Source organism: Numida meleagris, chromosome 2 (assembly GCF_002078875.1).
Source record: "Numida meleagris isolate 19003 breed g44 Domestic line chromosome 2, NumMel1.0, whole genome shotgun sequence".
In the NCBI taxonomy this organism is placed as follows: domain Eukaryota; kingdom Metazoa; phylum Chordata; class Aves; order Galliformes; family Numididae; genus Numida; species Numida meleagris.
This window is the reverse complement of record NC_034410.1, coordinates 114,566,199-114,587,348: the sequence shown is the minus strand read 5'-3', so window position 1 is coordinate 114,587,348 and position 21,150 is coordinate 114,566,199. Positions and strand designations below refer to the sequence as shown.

Genomic DNA, 21,150 nt, shown 5'->3' with positions numbered 1-21,150 from the left:
GATTATAAAGTGCTAAGAAGCAGCTATTTGAAGTCCTGGACTGCACCTGTGCAACTAAATCTCCATTTATACAGGTGCTTTTCAAATTGGATTTGAACCTTTAAATTCCCTGATTCATCTCCTGAAAAACCACAGAAGCTCAAATAACTAATGAAATTCAGAGACAGAAAGGCTTAAAATAGTTTCAAGCTGTGAAGTAAGGCCTAAAACTAACTACACTCTTTGATTCATTTTGGACGCGGCATATCAAGCATAAACGTTAAGTTGCACAACCCAGAGGCCAGAGGTCATAGGGTAGCCAGTAGCTAATTTCTTCTTTTTTTTCTTTTTTTTAAACTTAGCATAGGAGAGGTCATCACCTGGCCCAAAACAAAGTGCAATACATATCTGAAAACCTGGGGAAAAGAACATATTTGGTAGCACAGTGTGGTTTTGATTTTTACCTGGCACATCTTGCACAGATATTCAATGTGACCTTTGCTTGAGGTTCAGCAGGATGAGCACTTCTACTTTGATTGAATTTGCTCCCAGAAGACATCAGACTTGTTACTCCTTCCATTCTTAGGTCATCAAGATCCTCTGCAACACAACAGAATGACTACGTGAATACACTATTAATTTTTGTAGCAATACTTAATAATTCTGCTCATGCAAAATTTATTCAGTACCTACAGGATCACTAAACAACAGAACAACTCAAAAATTAGGAAGAAATCACACAGTTTCTTGAATAATACTAAGATAAAAAAAAACACTTGAGAGGGTTTTTATTTCTATGAATCAGCATCTTGATACAAAGGGTTCCTTCAAAAATACTCAGTACCATTTCCACTTCAGACAGCACTTCTCCAGTACAGCTATAAAAACAAGCAAGCAAACACACTTGCCATCTGCTTCGTCAAGAGATGTTGCCCAGTATCTCAATTTTATGTAGGGCTCCATACCAAAGAGAAAATTCACTTTTTTTTTGAGTATATGGTCCTTTTTTGAGTATTGATATAGGCTAGTAAATGGCCCTCCTCTGAGATTTTGTTGTTGTTATTTTTTTAATATCTAATACTTAGCAAAGAAACAGTGTGGCTAAAATGAAAATGTTCCAATGAGCCCAAAATGTATGAAATAGATAATACACCAAAAACACCATAATGAGCATACTTATACCCACCACATCACTGTAATACATGAGCAACTAATAATCATAACTGGATTTTATACTACTGCAAAATCACTCCCACTTTGCAGGAAGAGAGCTGAGGCTCTTGGAGAACTATTTTTCCCAGATCACACTGGAATACTGTGGCTGAGTTAGAATGAAAACAAAGTCTCCTGCTTTAAAGTTGGGACATTCTTAACATGATCTGTTTTTTTTTACTAACATATGAAATGGGCACATTATGTATACCTAGTGTATCCATAAAGCACAACTTCAAGTTGTTTATTAATTCCATTTGGTTCTAGCTGAAAAGTAAACAAAGCACTAACTAGCTGCTATTGAATGGGCATCATCCATTCCGTGTTCTGACTGAGGCTCGTGGCTTGCAATATACAGCATGTGATCATCGAATTAAAATGTCTTTCAGATAATGTATGTACATACATTTTCATATGCTTATGTCTACAAAAGAAACCAGACGTTAAAGGATGCAAGTGAAGCAGAATGCATGTAAAGGCAGACTGTCAATTGTGCAATCAGACAGGGAAAGGTCACGGAGAATTTTAAAATCAGAAGCTATACAAGTTCAACTGGAATTTAAAATACACAAGTAGTCATTACATATACACAGTAGAGTACCAGTTCAGATTGGCAGGATAATGTCATGTTAATCATACTCTTTTTGGAAGACATCCATTTCAACAATCAAAATCCATCAATTGTGGCAAGAATAAAAGTACATCAAGACTAAAATTAAATGAATTTCTTGCCACTGAAGTCCTGGAACTAGGTCTTCTAACCTGTGATGTTTTATTTCAGTGCTTAAGAACCCTCCCCCCCTTGTCTTAGTGGTATAAATAGACAGTTTTAGTGATTCTGTCATCAGTTTACACCATTTCACAACTTTTCCTTTAAATGCTATCTGTAGTTAATATACAAACTAATTCAAAAGACTTGGAAGGATATATGATAAAGAGTTATAAAATCAACCACCTATGAGTCATTTCAGAGAAGGCATTACGTATTTGGAACATACTATGTATTAAAATAAATAGTGTTTAATTGTGTTTTAAAGGGGTGTGAAAAGTTCTATATTTTTTAACAGATGTAAACCACTGGATGGATTACAGTTTAAATGAAATTGAAGCACATGCCTTATTTTTTTCCCTCTTGAACAGATGTGATTTCTTAAAATGGGGTTTTCAGCTGTTCCCTGCTTGATTAATAACTGAGAGTGTTTCAGTGGAGTAGCAATGTAGGCTGACCTCTATCATACCTTTTACATTTGACTCTGTATATCAAAAACATGGATATTTTCCATTTTAGTCAACTCTTCTCTCAGGAGAAAATTAAGTTAATTTCTGAATGTGTGAGAAACTTGGATTTCAGATGTACTTATAGCTGTAATTAACAGACAAGTTGGCAGAATATTACGTAGAACTGATTTATTACCACATGCTGTTAGAGCAATAGAACTAATGTGCATACTGAAGCACAGATTTAAAAAATAAAAAATGAAAACACAAGAAAGTTATTAATCTCACAGCCAGAGAAGCATTATCCTATCCACCAAATCCAAAGAAGACCTGCACTGTTTGATTCAACTTTGATTACTCCGCTTCCACCTCAGCATTGAATGCTTTCAGTTTCTTCAAGATGCCTCAGATTTTTTTCTCAGTAGAGTAAGAGAGCTTTGAGAAGCTGCCTGGTTCCCAACAGTTGTAATTTTGATGGAAATTTCTGAGCTGTAGACAAGTTTACATGCCATCTGGCAATCACATTCATTATTATCGTTTCTTAATATAAAAAAAATTAAAAAATCATAAATAATTTTAGTACTAAACACATGTATATGTGAAAAGATCGCTCAACAATTGGTTTCTGTTTTGCTTTGCAGAGGAATATTAGCTCCTAAATAGGTATGTTCTCAAAATGAATCCAAGCAATGGATGTAGTAGTGCATTTTAAAAATTAAATATATATATATATATATATAGGTTTCCAAAGGTTCTGAGGTTTCTGTGTAACACTGGAAAGCATCAACCTTAGCAAAAAAAGATTTCATCTGAGAAGTCAATTCAGTTACAGGGTCTGGAACACTGAACCTTTTCTCTTTCATTGTATTCTTTGTTAGACCAACTAGTGATGATGTAGCTGAGCGGTTCAATGATTTTGTTGAGGAGCAATGAGATAATTCACTGAGAAAAAGAGAGAAAAAAAGCTAAGTAGATGACTGCTTCTGTGACAGAGGACAGGAATACTGTTAAACCTCTCAAATCCTTAGAAAATTGGTTCCTATATTTTTACAGTGATAGGCCAGAAGTTCAAGTAAATGAAAGACAGAATAAGATAAAGATAGAATCTCACTTGTGCTAATAAAAATGTGTTGTTTTAATGCGTGACTGTGCACTGTATTTCTTCCATTTAATGTTATTCCTACGTATACTCGTCCTATAAAAATTTTCATTAAGAATGTCCTATGTGGTTAAAAAAAAACTAGCAAACCAACAACAACCAAAAAAGCACCTATACAGCTGTAATCTTCATGTATTACCATAACAACAATACAAAAAAATACTTAAGAGTAAGATAAGAATCACAAGTGTTATAAAGCACAGGAACAGATGTTTTCCATATTATTAATAATGCTGCACTAAGCTAAATTCTTTGTGAATTTTTATAGACAAGTTTCATCAGCAAGAGGAAGGGAAAAAGGTATCTATTTCAGCTAAACAAGAGCAGGTCCCATTAATCAGCTGACTGTTTCTGAAGAGGATCTTTTTGTAATTATTTATTTCCTGTTTTGGGGAGGAGGAAGGACTGGGGACAGAGAAGGGGGCACTGATATTCTAGAATATCAAATATTCTAGAATCTGTGCAAGACTGTTCAATGTCTTGGGATGAGGGGGTGTGAAAATATTTCACAGGCTTCTAAAAAGGCTCTCACACCATTCACGGTTGGACCAGAGCTGCTCTTCTGAAAAACTTCTCCTAAATACAGTGAAAGTTCACTTCCAAAGAAGGTTCACATAGTCAGGATCTGTTCTACATTTTTTGATACAATACTGTCATTTTTGCCTCTTCTCTCCATTGCAAAATGTCATTTCCCATGTAATAGGAAATATTCCATGCAATAGTAATTCAAGAAGGTACAAAGCTGGAAAAAGTCCTGGTTCATCTTTAGAGTGATTATGACTGCTCAGTTTTTCTGTTCAGTCTAATGCTAAGAAAGCCAATAAATATTTTCATGTGGGAGTAAACACAATAATGAATCTTAATTTATGTTCTTGCAGGTCCCCAGTCAATTCTGACACACCATTAAAATAACAGCTCTTTCTCTGAAGCAATGAATTTCTGAAGGCAGTGTTCTTCCATCAGGGCAGACGTTGATGTATTGCCTGTAGATATCATTGATTTGTCATGCATTGTTGGCTAAAGCACAGACCCAGTATGATGCGGTACTCTCATAAAAAAATAAAGTAAAATAAAAAACCTATTTCATATAGCAATTCTGTTTGTGTTCCACGCATTTCTACTGCTCTGTATGTCAGACTTGAATGTTTCTTATTATGCTAACCACTCATCTCTGCTTTAGATAAACTTTCTTACCAATATCAACAAAGCCCCCCCCCCAAATCCTACCTTAATTCCAAATGAATTATTGGAACATGCAGGATTTAAGCTTCAAGACAGAAAAGAACCATTAATCTAGAAGGCCTTATGCTCCACTCCTGAAACTTACATTTAATCACTTACCTCAACCAAAGCAAAACTTGAGTCATCTTTCACAATACACTAGCTACAGGATATTTCACTTCTTTTTCTCTTATTTGTCTATTACTTTGAGGTTATGAAGTTGACAATGCAGTTTATTCTGGTATGTTTTTCCACTAACACCTTCAAAATATTGAAATTTCACCCAATCCAGACTGTTGACATTGACTGTTGATGCAAAGATTGTCCTAAGTAGTTCCATCTAGAGACTTTCACTCCTACAAGCTATTTTAGATTCCCAATAGAACCAATAAAAATCAACCTGGGACTGTAGCAAGTAGCACTCTCGGCATACACTTAAGAAAATGGATTTGCAATTCAAGTTTTCACTTTTAATCAGCAAGAAAAAATAGAAATCTTTCCTCAGTTTCTCCATCTTCCTATTTAATCTGGAACTAGAATTAGCAAAGGAGATAGCCTTTTCTGATGAGGTTCTTCTATTTTCATCGGAGCACACACACTTCACTATCGTAGATAACTGCACAAAGAACTGGCCCATCGACTCCTGATTATTCTCCCTTCATCCACTAGAAAGAGTATTTGTTTACCACAGAAAACTTCTGGCAGGCCAGCACTGCCTGAGGAGGGATGAGAAGTTCTGAAATAGAGTGTCTGGGCTTCAGCCCCTCACACAATATCAGGTAAATGAACTTCAGACAACAAGTCTTATGTCTCCCAATGGCCCAAACCACTGATTGGATGCAGCTTTATAGTCTAATTTAATTTAAATGACAAAGTCCATAACCACAAATGAAACAGGTATCGTGCTCACTTATGGCCTACTGAGCATCCAAGGTAAAACAATCTAGGAGCACAAATAACTGCTGCAAATAGCCAACCCCTACTTAAGTATCACTAACTGACAATATAACACGGTCGCTCCACATCAATAGTGATTTGAAATGGGCAGGCACAAGCTGTCATCTACGTAGTTTCATTCAATGCTTTGTTTTTAGAATAACGGGAATCTACTACTGATAAGAATATCTTCATTATTTTGACATTTCCAGTAAAAGAAAAATTAGAACATTTCACTTATATCACATTCCATAATGCATTACTGCAACTGTAATAATTGTACCATAGTACCTTTGCTTTAATAACAATATACAAAGCAAAAATTCACAATGAGAAAATCCACAAAATAACCAGAAATTCTGAAAGTCAGAACACATCAAAAAGACAGTCTTTCAGCGCTAGTCCTTGGCAAACTTTCTTTTTTTGTTGCACTTTAGCTTTAAGTAAAACAACTTTTTACTTAAAAGGAAATTTTGTTCAATATTTCTAATCTGTTCCGCCTCTGATGTGATTTTTGCAATCACTATATTTATTTGAATACACAATTCAGACCTCATTCAAAATCTGCATTCTTAAGGAAAACCAACAAAAAAAAAGTTTTTTCACAGGAATAGAACAAGACATTTAAATCAATAAGTATTTTTAAAATCCATTTAAAATATCAGGATATAAGAAAGAAGTGCTTATTTAAAAGGTCCCATTTTGTTTTTGTTTGTTTTTATCTTCTAGCAAAGAGTAGCCAACCATACATAATATTTTTCTGGCATGTTTGGCTAATGTATTACAGATGTTCCTTAAAATATTGCCAAAATATTGAATTTCACATGACACTGTCATTTACGTGTTCCTTCATTAAATCTATTTTGAATGAAACTGATGATTTGGATGACGGTATGAATTTTCACAAAAGTGATTTAGGATAAATAATAATTAATTCAACAGTACAGCTCACTAAAGCTAAAGCGTCTACAGTGATTTTTCAACCACAAAAGATGTTAAAGAACAACTTAATTTTATACAAATTAATTTTCACAGTAAGGGCTACATTCATATCTATTTGCATCCATATAGTCTACTCTACCAGCCCTCTGGCAGGATTAATCTTAGCTGGCTTATCAAGAGACCAGTGGAAATTTCACCTTTTATTGAAATTAAAGTGGAGGTAAAGAATAAAAATTACAAATAATCTTATGCCAAACATTTCCAGTAACACTTGACCTTCCAACAGCTTTCTTTTAAAAGAAATACTAGCATAGGCATTTCTCAAGTGTCAGTCTTGCATCATTTGTATGCCTTCTTTCATAAGCCTATCTAAAAATATTGCAGTAATCCTAGTGCTATTTCCCCTTTTTTCATGCTTTTTAAATTAAGATGATCGCATTCCAAATGCAGTCAAACCCCATACTTGTCTTTCGGAGTACAGTCACAAAGACAGAAACACACTGAGAAAGACATTATAGTTCTGGCTGAGGCAGACATGTCAATAATTCTATGATGATGATCAAAAAGACAGATAACAAGTTAGAAGAAATAAACTGTGGATCTTTGATATTGCTCTTAAAACTTCTGCTAATCTGCAAAGGGACAAATACCATCCTTGTTACCTCTGCTACCTAGGAATTAAAGATAAGAATGACTACAAGATGGGAGCCACCACTGAAGCTCCATTTCTTCTAGCTCCATCCCTCTATCAGCTTGCATCAACTCTGCTTTGTCCTGAGACAAGACTGTCTGTTTTCCATCACTATCTGTATTTTGGCCAGACCCTGGGACATCTGGAAGACCACGCTGTCTGTACTCAGGAAAGCAGACACTGAGCTGGATACCATCAACATACCAGTGGCATCACAGCTGACAGTGCATGCTCTTCCTCACTGGCTGATTAAGCTCATACCACTGATGTCTTTTGAGAGAAGGTAGAATAAAATTTTAAATATAATTTCATCTTCCCAGCTGGGTCAAGCAAACTAGCAGGTATGTCAAAACTATCCCACACAGCCTCAAGATTTGCCAGGTAATAGAGTTCCAAAATAAACCACACCATTTTCTATTCTTTTTATTTATTTTTTTATTGAAGAGGAATGTATGCTTTTTTAAAAAAACTTAGTTATTGAAAAACCTGTGTAGTTATGTTAGGAATCTGTTTTGAGTAATCTTCCAGTTCAGCACACTGTTGGGTTATGTTTGCTCTCGTGTTTGGTTTGGATAAAAGAAAATTAGAGGGCTTTTGGATTTCCTAGAACACTTGCAAAATTACACAGGAGAGAAAACTGTCTCAAGTGAAAAATAACTATAAATGCGGTACATATAATACACGTGATTGCTACACTTTCATTGAATACTGCAGTGCAAAATTATTGCATAAATAATAGATCAGTCACTGGAACATCTTAATTCTTTTAACTAGCTCACACTCACTATCACACAGATCATAAGAGTTGAATTTACTTTTACTCAGTACTATGTTCTCTTCAGGATTTGTATTAGGACCACACATTTCTCCAGACAATCTCATTTCAGAACTATAAAGCCAGCTTGTAGATGGACCAGACAATCTCATCTGACAATTCTGCTTCTCAAGACATACTAAGTTAAATCATTACTCCAGTGAAATCAAGTGAAATTTGCTACTGACTCCAAAAACTCTGAAACTCCAAAAACTTATCTAAAATATTGCAAAATGCAGTCCTTTGGCTTTTTACTGCCTAATAGAAAAGCTGTGGAACGCCAACAGATCTAACAGATAACTCTGGAGTAGCCAGTAGTAGAACAGAACATGAGCCACATCACCTGGTGGCCACAGTATGGTGTCTCCTGCAGAGTATAAATACTGCAGGTTATCCATTCAAAGTGACTTTTTAAATTGAGTGAGGCAGAGATTCCACAATGAAAACCCAGTTCAACATCAGATAGTAAATGTTTCTCAAACATTTTTTTTTAAAATTAAAATAAAATAAACAAATAAATAAAAAACAACCAAGGACGAAGGAAACAAAACCCCAGGAGGTACTGGAAGGGGACAGCAGGAAAGAGTATATTGTACCACAGAAGACAAATGACGAACTCAACACATTTTCCTTCTCAGAAAGAACTACCTGCACTAAATTCTTAGAGTACCATCAGTTTGACTGATAGATAACCTACAAATGAAATGAGGTCAAACTTTCAGTGTGAACAGTATCAGAAATAAGAGAGAAAATAATAATAAAAAAACCTGAAAGCATCTTCAACAATGTACAGCAGAAGAGACCTATTTCAAGCAAAAAGAAAACATGTAGGATTGCACCAGAAGAAAAGCCAGGACAACATAAAAGGGCCACAGTTTTCAAGCACACTAGCACAGTTCTCTGGCCCTGAAATACTAGTTAGCTCAGATGGTGGATGAATGAGGTCAGTCTCCAAGGTGCTAACCAGCATTCACTGTGGACGCATAGTTTGTAATCCAGTAGCTTGTTCCCAGTGACAGAGAAAGTCCCATTTCCACCCCCCCCCTTCCTCTTCCTACCATTCCCATTAATACGGTTGCTCTTCCTTCTGTATTTGTTTGTCCCTGCTACAAGCTTATTCACAGCAAAAATATTTGCTGGAATCTTTTGTGTCTGGTTTAGTGAACTGCATTGGTGCACTGAGGGGTCATATAAACGTTCAAATCAACAGGAGCATACTGGCAAGCATGAAGAAACAGCAAAGGAACTGAGACCAGTTTCTGTAATGGAAGAGGGACATCTACCACATTCAGTTAAGTTCAGCTGTACCATAAGGTGCAAAAGGTATTTTGCACAAGGTGCACTAGGTACTTAAGCACCAGTTACAATTCAGAATACCAACATGCTGCTCCAGGACTAAAGCAACAGAACAAAAAAATACTACAGATTATCAAACTCAGAAGTAAAGGTAGCTAAGATGTCATTTTAACATTAATGGAAGGATACCCCATATGCAACTCACTACAGTCTTTTAAGGGCCTGAAAACTTAGAGTGATTTTGATTCTCTTAAGACTCAAGAATGAAAGTTGTCCCAAAACTGTATTTTATCAGAATATTCAGATATTCAGACATGTACTCAGGAAAGCATTTTCAAAATATTATCAAAATATGATTCTTAATAGTACATATGTGTTACTCCATTAAAGATATTATTTGGACCTTTTTTAATTAAATGTATTACATTTGCCAAGTAGTCACTGTCTTTCTGTTTTCTCTTACTATATCAGTTTGGTATTACTCTGTTTAATCTATTCTGATTGAACTAATAAATAGGCTTGGATATGAGAGGCAGGTTAAGATCTCTTGCTATTAGAACAACCTTCTTATCACCTTTTCTTTGTCTGTTTTAGTATTCCTGAAATGCACACAAGTTCTGCTATTATGACATAATCATACAAAGATTTTCAAAAATGAATGTAGATTTAACAGACGAGTCTCGTTCTGCCAATGGCTGAAAGAAAAAACTAGTCGTAGCTACTTGGAAAGTTTTCTCAAAAACAGAAACTCGATATTTATCTGTTTCATTGCCACAAATACTATTCTTAAACTAATATACACCTACACGTGCTCATCCACAAACTGATGTCATATCAATTCAACCGCATTTCTTCAAAGGCAACATTTCTTCAGTTCCCCAAAATGTAAGAAACACTTTTAAACACCTGGTAACACTTCAGCAGGTCCGCAGAAATCCTTTGTTTCAGTTTGTGAATGACATTCTTAACTAACTATGTATGCTTTCAGATGAGTAAGCCTCAAATAACTTTATCCCAAAGCAGCCTTGAGCCAGAAGCTCTCAGTTGTGAAAATCTCCCGCTATTCCCTATCACCAGGGCAATGGCTTTTCTTAGTCTGCAAACTTTCTCATAATGCTTTCAGCAAGTACCCTGAGAAAATACCCATAGCAACTACTATAATTTCTCATCACACCAATGAAAGGCTCCCATCTCAATGATTAATGTCATTTCAGGTATCATCTAGTCGTGAATCACTCATCTAAATGACGACTCAATATAATGTAAAATATTGCTAAACTATTCTGTGATTCAGTATTGCTCATTCACAAGTTAGAAGTGATGTCCAGTAGGAACAAACCAAATCTATATAACAAATCCTAAATAAAATGTTATCAAAAAATCCTAATGCAATGGTGGTATAATTTCTCTGTTTACAGAATCTGGAAGTTCTAACAGAAGAATTTCGCCTGCTTATGCAAGCATGTTATCTGATACTCCTCATCAACACTTCTAAACAGAGCAATAGACAATTCATAATTAAAGAAGAAAAAACAACTAGTGGTCAGAGGCTATACCTTAACTATATTTTGCCTCTGGTAAGTACACAGCCATTTCAGCAAAGTTCACAAAGCAAGTAGTAAATTTTTCTGACTGTTTTCTGAGTGTTCATAAAAAAAACACTATGTTAATATTTATTATAAATGCTACATTTAGCCTTAATACTTGTGACTGACATAATCCAGTTGCCATTCACTTACGGAAAAACAGCAGAAAAATAAACTTCTCTCAGAAATACTCAAAAACATCAAAAGACTCTTTTCTCCCTCTAAGGACATTAATCACATTTGACAACATCGTCTGAAAAGAGACATCTCCCTTTGCAGTCAAATGGGAAAAAGAGTCTGCAAAGCATTGTCAGACACCCTGCCAAGTCTTTTTGTCCCAAACATTACTCATAGTATTTCTGCATTTCGGTGATAGTGATTCAATAATTAAATCTTGACATTCTGAGGAATTCTCTCTCCAGTCATTAATTAACATTTGCCTATGGTCATATATGCTAACTGAAAGTCAGAAATATAAATGAAATGATGCATAAAGTTATTTTGTATACATAAAAGGGTAGCCATTCAATCAGCTTCTGAATATCCAAAATAAAACAAACAGTAATCCATACATCAAGAAAAAACTGTTTGCTGCAACGTGCTGGAGTAAACTTTTAGAGAGAAATAACACGTGAACAAGAGAAAAAAAATTCCATGAATAAATACGGTATGAAATTCAGTTACAGCTGCTCTTCTACCCTGTATAGGGAGACTACTTCAGTGCACTCACTGTGGTAGCTTCTCTGTAAGCCATGTGCAGGACACATACCACCCATCTGTGTAACTTTTTGCAGAAGAAACTAGCTGTTTTGCCTTTAAATGGTCAGAAATCTACCAGCAATTAGAGGAATATAAAAACTGTAAAGTTGGCACATGGCTACTATGGTTCATTTTCCCAATCTCAAAGCTTCATGTTTTCAGTTGAGTTTAGTTAGGCAAAAGATTATGTACAAGAACAAAAATAGTAATAATATATTTTCATTTTATACAAATCATAAATCATGATTTCTAATAATTATATATAAACAGTAGCAATAAATAAAAAATGGATATAATACAAAAGTTACTTTTCACAGTCTGCTGGAGAGTACATTCCCTCTCTGAACAGCCTTGAAGATGAAATTTCACATCAGAAGAGATATGGCTAAAGAAATGCAACACTGGTTTGGAACATCAACGCCACCAATTATAGTTTCAAAAATAGGAATATTCAAAAGTCAATAACATTTAAAAATTCTGCAATAAGGCAGGAGCGTTTCAGACCAAAAAAAAATAAGTATGTTATCTTTCTTGGACAGAGTAAGTAGGTGGCTATCATGCTGTTAATGTGAACAATGCATTTAAGAACAATTTTATATTCTTACTGTTTCATTTACAGCATCTTTTCAAGTTTTAATTCTCACTGAGCTGAAAAGAAAAAGTCTTTTTATAACTTCTGTTTTTAATAAAATAAGAGGACAGACCTTTTTGAAGCCACAACTGGATTTGCCTTTCTTTGCATCTGGTTAAAAGTCAAAACTAAAAAATCCTATTGTTTGCTTATTTATTTATATTTAATTATTTCCAGGTCTGTAAACTTTCTCTGAAGAAAATTAAAAGCAAAGGAATTACTGTAATTCTCTTAATTTCTGTCTTATTCCTTATCCATTATTGGATACTTCAAAGATAGAATACTTCTTTAAAAGAAACTTGGTCTGCATCATTGTTACTCAGAAAACAGTAAATTAATAAATGTAATCTGTTCCTGTTCAGAATGCCTCCTTCTGTCACAAATGCACATTGTAACCTCCACTGTTAGGGCCAGGAATGTATAAACTTCATGCATTTACCTTCACATATACACATACACATCCTATTAAATTTCTATTTCATTTTCAGCTGCTCAGTATCTCAATATTTTGCTAATTGTTTCCATCCCTGTTTTTTCACGTTCTTCCAAAGGTGACTCATCATCCCTCTTCATATTCCCTCCCAGTGAAATACTTGCTTTATATACATCAGTGCCCAAACTCATATTTCACTGCAGTGAAGGCAGGATTTAACTCTTTTAAGCGTGCTTCCTGCTCAGCTTACTGTTCCAAGATCCTCACTGTAGTTCTTGTGTGGCTCACAATGAGGTGGGTGAGAGAGCTCAACTGTCTTAATCTTCTTTCTGTTCTACTGCACTCATAATTGGACCAGCTCAGACTTACACTCTCCAACTCTCCAATATCTTTTATATATATATATATATATATTTTTTGCTCAGAGATGGACTGGTTTAAACAGGCAATCAGAATAGGTGATTTGAAAATACAGCTTAGCATGTTTTCAATTCAGTGCCCAGTGATACAAAAACAGTTAAACATCCATAACCTCATTTAATTTATTGAAATCACAGGATGTCATAAAGGAACTTCAAGGAAAATAACCGTATATCTTTGTCAGCATGAAATACCAGTTTTACTTTTCTTGGAACATGCAGCTGAAATCCCATAGGCTACAATTTGACGATATATTAGGTAGATATTAGAAATGAGTTTTAGCAGTCATTTTAACACCTTTTGCTTCGGAAAAGGTTGTTTATGCAAAAATATACTGTCTCTATTATCATCAGGCTCAAAGATAGAAATTGACAAAACTTTCATAGCTCCAAGGCAAATAGAAGATTAAGATGTTCCACGGAGATATTAAGCTTAAGCCAAAATTACCGCATGCAGAAGAAAACCAAAACAAAATAAAACCCAACAACAACAATAAAAAAACCACCAGCTTCCAATGTCAATTCATACTTACTATAGCCCTACAAGTAATTTTATGTCAAAGACAATTCACATCTTTATATTTAAATCTAGCAACTCTTCATTTCTCACAGTGGTGTTTGTATGTGTTCTTACTGTAGTTGCTTCTCCCTCAACCTCCCAGTCCTCACCAATTATGTGAAGCATCTATTAGCTATTTATGACAGTAGAAACATCCTTCAGCTAAAATGCTCCTTTAAATTCTTCTTCATTTATTTTCAGCATGCTTATTGTATGACAGATTTTTCCTTTGATTAATCTTACGAATTCTCAGTTTTGGTTTTGAATTTCTCATATCCCAAATTCTCTCTTATTTCTGTTTCACTAATCCACAGACTTTCTCTCCACTACCATCTCCTCTGTAGTCAAAATGTCCTACAGATAATAGAACTTACAGGCAACACATACCATCTACAAAGAAATATGTCTACATCAGCACAGGTTCATTAAAGGAAATCCAAGAAGAGAAACTGGTAATCCTACTTTTGATGTCAGCAGGTGCACTGCAGTTACTATAGCGATGAGTCTAAGCTGACGTTGAACTTACCAACTCCAGGTACTTTGTGCCATAATAACCCTGTGAATCCCTGACATGGCTAATGAACTTCCTGATCTGCTCAAAATCGCTACATATATGCTGTAAAATAACAAAAGAAAGATAAACAAATCCTTTGTCTGCAGAGTAGTCATAGCAGTTACCACTGTATACATAATTCTATATGGTGAAAGTTTTGTCGTGTAATTTGTTGAGACAGAAAACAAAGTAGACGGATGCAATACTTAAAATTGTAGATGTGCTGAACAGTTGTTTCAAAGCCCTTTTATTACTTTTTTTGTTTTCAATCTCTCTCTTATTGTATCAAGGCTTACAAAATCTTATTTTGAGTTACCTTTCTGAAGAAGCATTTGTCTACTTTATACTTTACTATAAACGGACTTTTATTTCCATCTATCATTTCTTCTCTATATTTATTCCTCCTCTACCATTTTTTTCCTTCTAGCAATTACAACTATTTCAAAAAAAATTATTCTACCTAGTTTTTTTTCTATAACTTAGTATCCTTTCAAGTGCAAAACGCTATTAAGCAATGGCTGTGAATTTAAAAGGCTTTTAATATATGCTGAACCAACTGTCTTCAAGAATAAGCAACAAGAGTTTGGATTTTGTCATGCTATTCATGATTTGTCATATTATTTACTGTCTGTAGAATTTAAAATTGTATTCATCTTGCGGCTATTAAATTTAACGTTGCTCTTTACATCATGTTAAGCTATAGAAACACATACTTCACAACAAAAAACAAAATTAGAATTCTTTCTGGTCAGGGAAGTAAACACAAAGAAACCAAACTAGTTCAGACAGTTATTCCATAAGCACCAAACCTAATGAATGACTTCCTATGGCTTTGTGTTACATCCCAATAATCCCTTCACACTAATTTCAGATGTTTCTCTCTGTATTTCCTATACTATCCTTTCCCTAGGAATACCCCTGTTTTTTGACCATCTTCCCTCTCTTCCTCTTAAACAGCCTGTCCCATATTGCTTGAGTGAGACAGCAGGTGCTTCCATTGACTCAAAGCTACAATTCTGATCAATCTGCAATACTCATGAGGTTTTCTCCTATATTCAGATACCAATTTTTGTAGATTTGGAGAAATTTCATGCATGAGACCTATCAAATTCTGTTGAAATTGCTCAATAGGTTTAAAAGTTCCTAGGATGAGATAGTATGAAAAGTCAAAGACGAACACCATAGAAAATCACGTATGTGATGGAAAACCAGGAAACCAGAGGCTGAAAACTTAGGAGGTGGGAAAACAGTATGCAGGGGATAACTAGGCAGAGGAAAACTACTGGTTTCCATCATGCTAAACTCACAGCTTTGCAACTATCTGACTATGAACAGTTCCAACAGATAAAATACACTCTGGGTAAAACAAGTATTTCCATCTTTATCAGATTTCAGCAGTGCCAGTACAGTTTTATTAGCTTTTGCTCCTAAAATATCAAATTTGCAAAGTCTCAGGCAGACTGCTTGGGTGACTTGCTACCAGCCTAAACTATCTTCCCCCCCTCTGACAAACACTGCTGCCTTCCTGGGCAGAAATAGACCTCCTTAATGCACTGGGCTGAAAACCATAGCGATTCACAAGCTGATTTACAAGCAGATCAGATGTCTCTGACCTGAGGGCTTCCATATCTATTACAGGTGCAGGGCAAGGCAGATGGTTGAGGGTGGTAACAGCTTCGGCCAATGATCTCCTGCTGCAAGTCTGTCAGGACCCAAACAGGAACCAATTTATTCCCAGTAATTATTTTGCATGCCTTTCTTCATTCCTTCATCAAACTGATGTGTATGAAACTCTTCAATTTCTTTCTGTCTCCATTTCTCTCTCATGTTTTCAAACCTCCTTCCCTTCTGCTAGATTCACTCTGAGATAAGGGTGACTAGAATGGAAAGCCTCTATATCAAATTGGGGTATCTCACTAGCTACACACACGGGCAACTGAAGGCGACCTGTAAGAAGCTGAACAGGATGTGCAGTGCAGACAGTCCTTCCTTTTGAACTAATAGCATGGCTCAAAGGGAGCTGTCTCTTTTTAAAGTCACAGCTGTTCCGGGCCTGCAAGCATCTCATCACAACTGTTCATGTGAATAGTCTGAAAACTGTAGCAGTAGTTCAAACCATTCTTTTTCAGCTGTTCCCAGACATTTCTCAACAACAAAATTCATCCACTGTTATGTTGTTAAACTTCAGAAAATCATTGCTAGTTTTTGGTCTTGATTATCTTGAATAGTTGTGTAATGTTGTAAATGTTTATAGTCTCTCAGTGTAGAATATTAATAAATTAAACAATACATTCTAATAGAGGTAGTCCAATGTCATTAGGCTGCTTAAAAAGTAAGTATTACATACAACGTTTATTTATCTATTATTATTAGCAGTTGTAGAACATTTATTATTAGCAGTTAGTAGAAACATGAGCAGTTTCTACTCCATGAAAGCATTTTTTTTTTTCCGTCTGACTCTCTGCTTCTTTAAAAGAGGTTGTGAGTGGTTTTGACAAAGGTTTTTTAAGGAATTACAAGTACATTATACCTACTGGCACTTTTTCCATCAATACTTTTAACACTTCCATAGAATCATAATTACATAGACAAAAATGGAAAAGATGGCTGCACTCAAGCCTAACGATTAGAACTTTTTATAGTTTTATACAGAGAAAAATAAACTTGACATCAATATGCATGTTCTCGTTTTAGGAAGAGGTAATGTTGCTGATGCTAAAATAGATGGTTTACTAAATATCGAGAGAAAACAATGATGAAGTATTTAGTGCTTGAGCCAGCATTAACTTCAGAAGTAATGGTATAAATCACAGCTATTTTGCATCAGAAGCTGTGAAATATTTATACAGAAATTTATACAGAAAGGCCTTTGATATCCTCTCTCAAAAGTGGATCTAATAGCTAAGTTACTCTAATTAAAGTGCAGAGGTAAATTCATTGGAAAATTTAAAAACTGAATTTCAAGTGATTCATACCAGTGGAAAGAAATTTTCTTCTCAATTCAATTGTTGTTAGTTTTTATTTAAAATAAGCTTTTATTTTAAAAAAAGAGTACATTCTATTTTTACTATACACAAATGCTTTAATATTTCAATTAAACTTGTATGTAGGAAGATATTCATTGTAAGTTAAGAACACTGTGACTTTACATACCAGGTGAGAAACAAACTTGTCGTTTTTCACATCCCAAAACTGATGTTGATAACATACATACAAATACTATAAATAAATAATCCCTGACAATACTTGCAATGGCTGGGTGCAATATAAGTGTTCTGATGCATAGTGACAAAATATGCAGCCCTGGAGAGCTTAACAGGAAACAAAAGAGAACTAAATTGACAATCCATTTGTTCCCAATGAGATACTGAACATACAAACTCTTGAATACTGCTACACCACAGTCTTAACTAATCTTCATATACAGGTGATTTGAAATATTGCTTAGATGTTACATCACTAAGAGTGAAAGTTTAACCTAAAAACGTTCTAAAATTGCATTCTGCAGCAAAGATACAAGTTAAAAAGAGTGTTTTCCCCTCGTTTTCACAGCTTTGCCAGCAGAACCCTTCCTCTTATTAAACCATTTGGTCAATCCCAGCAGCTTCCCCTTTGATTCAGTCTGATTCCACCAAAAAAACATCAGTTTCATAGCCAAGATCCATTTATTTTGCATTGGGCAGCCTGTCTTTAAGGAATGATGCAATGCCTAGGGGGTACACGCACTCTTCATTCTCCACCTGAATTTCAGCTCATTTTGTTAACCAAACATACAAAGGGACCGTAGCTAGGAGCCCATCTTGTTAAAATATGCAACAGCACAGAGGTATGTGCTACACTGTTAGTTAAGGAATGCCTTCTAGGGAAGAAAAGAGAACTAAGTACTTTTCAGAACTAAGCAACTGTTCTGGATTATTGAGAAGTTTCATGATAAACAACAGTGTTCCAGATCCTCGCTCCTTCTTTCAGGAAAAGCAATTCTGAGCAGACAATGAAAAAAGATAACTGTGATTTTACCTGTTATTTGTTCCAAACATACTTCAAGATTGTATTTTTTCTAGTTGAAATTCATCAAAAGTATCTCAGGGATAAATATTTTCATGCTAACGGTGTATGACTGACATTCAGATATCTATGTTAATCCTTTCAGCTATACTCAAAAATACAGTATCATTAATACTGTACCATTAAGCTTAAAAATGCTTAATTCCCCAAATACTAGGTTTCCTATACTTCTACTCAGTACAGATTTACTTTCCTAGTAAGCAGCAATCATGTCAAACATTTGTCTCAGAGACAGCGATGCTAGAAACTCTTGCTACTCGCTGAAAGGAATTTGTCTGTTGTTATCACACAAGCCTGAGAAAGCCTACCTGGCATGAGTAAATATTTGCTTCTCAGAGCACAAAGCATCAGAGTTTCCAAGGAGATGGAAGCCAAAAGGTTAAAGAAGCTCTAGCTCTAACCAAGGATCAGGTTCACATGCGGCACACTGAAATCAAAATGCCATTATTACAACCCTGTCTTCTAATTGCAGAGTTCAGACACAGACCATGCTTGTAAATTCTAAGATAGGTGGTCCAGGTCAGTAATTGCACAATCCGCACGGGAGCTGCCCCTGAGCAACAGATCTTGTCAGTCCCATGGGGCTCCTCCGTGAAATTGACATTCTTGTCGATTTCACAGCTACTGTGAGCAGGGAAACTGACAGGAATGTCAATTTCACAAGGCTGCAGCGGGGACTTGGGCATTTTCAGAGAAAGAAAAAATTTCAACATTCCCATTTCAATCTTATTTGGAACATTAAAAAAAAAGGTGTCTACTATTCAGTCCACTCTAATATCCACTGCTTTTCTTTAAGGAATGTTTATACAGCCCTATGAATTATGAAATGTTACAACTTCAAAATGAAATTTTGAATAAATTTCTGCCCCCCTTTTAATGATATACAGGGTACAGGAAACACAGGACAGATACTAATTGCCATACGGAATAGCCTGTGCTTTTATTATCAACAAGCCACAAGTGCGCTACAACACTTGTTCTTAAATTGCAATTCCTGACTTCAAATTCATAATCTTAGAACGTTCCTGCCCTTTATGTCAGTATCTCAGGAACTGTCAATAATAAAGAATAGCAAAAAATCCATAGTCACAAGAAGGATTATATATGTGTTTGCATATATAATATACATAAACATACATACATGTATATAATATATATATGCTTAACCATTACAGAGTGCTCTGATGGAGATTACTTGAGGTCATAAATATACTGAGCATCAGGTAGAAAAAACGATAAATATGTTCCCAACAACAGAGATTATGATACTGCAGGTTACTTCAGAAAATGAATGATCTTCAAATTACTACTCCAGACATCACCCTGAAAAAAGCATTCAAGACAGAGACATTGTGATAAGCACAGATGCAACCATCGAAAAACCTTCAGTATATTTTCTTTTCCTAATAAACATTTGCAAAATTTCAGCTTGTTCTTTCCTTGCTTCCTGTACTTCTCAAAAGGATTTAAAAACAAAACAAAACAAAAACAACTTACTTGTTGAATTATGTTGTTTCCTCTATTTTTAAGGGTTAGGAACATGAAAGTACGTTTGTCCACATTCAGAAAACTAAGCATCTGTTTCACAAAGGAGTTCTTACATCTCTTGCACTGAGGCAGGAATCAAAAGTTCGATGGCAAGTCATGAGAACTTCATTGCTATTGGGCTTACTGTCATTTCTATGGAAGACAATTTGGCCTTCTTATTAAGTGTCTCAGAATGTCAAGCTCATCCAGTTAGTAAAAGTTCTTGAGATTGCAGCTTATTCTATCTACAATATGGGAATATGGACAGGAGTATCCTATCTGAAGAATATTCATCTCTGTGTAACACATCATCATCTCAAAGGTTTTGGTACTGTACACTCTCTCTCTGTTTCTATATATATATATATATAAATATAAATATAAATATATATATATGTGTGTGTGTGTATATATATATATACACACACACATATTTCTTCTTCTGGATGCTTATGAGCATTTTTCTACCAGGCATCAGATCTGACACCATGCCTTCCAGCAAAGGAAAAAGAAAAGATTAAACATAACTCAAGCGGACAGAAAAGGATAAGTGTTCACAGGGAGTTGAAATGGCTTATGCAACAGAACCTTAAGTCTAGTATTTCTTGATTTCTGATTAATTGTTGTTTACACGTATGCACACCTTTTTTTGGTTGGTTGTATCTTTGATGTCCCACTTACTAATAGTAGAGCTCACAAAGTTGTTAGTCCTTGAGGTACTCCTGCAGATGTAGTTTTGTCACAAATTAAATTAGCTATAAATGTTCTTTTCTTAAAATGCCTTTTAAGCTACGATTTCACCTTTTCTCTTGCATTGTTCTCTTGCTCATATCAACTCACTTCATTTAATATACAGCATGGCCTGGCAAAGTAATTCACACTATTTCCCATCCTACAGCCTGCTTCTAAGGAATTAGTTGCATAGCATCAACGGATGTAGGTAAATACTTGATTCTCCATAGCAAAGTTTAAATCAAGCTACTGATGGTTTTCAGAAATATTTTCTATGTGTGCTTGCATCTGTTTATAATGATCACCTTAGTCTTTTATTTAAGAATGCACTGAAGAGAAGATGAGCAATGCCTGTTCTCTAGAAATAGATATTATTTAAAACCATCTTTGGAATAGTACCAGCTTGCTCTTTCCTCTA

General features: G+C 35.1%; 1 protein-coding gene across 2 annotated transcripts in view; it reads right to left on the bottom strand.

Moving 5' to 3' along the window:
• The window catches only part of C2H8orf34 (chromosome 2 C8orf34 homolog), a 165,863-nt gene that overhangs the window by 58,083 nt on the left and 86,630 nt on the right, over positions 1–21,150 (bottom strand). For both annotated transcript variants that reach the window (XM_021388264.1, XM_021388263.1), the window contains one exon: positions 444–579. In XM_021388264.1, the coding sequence (XP_021243939.1) occupies positions 444–579 (136 nt within the window). The remainder of the gene's footprint in view (positions 1–443; positions 580–21,150) is intronic.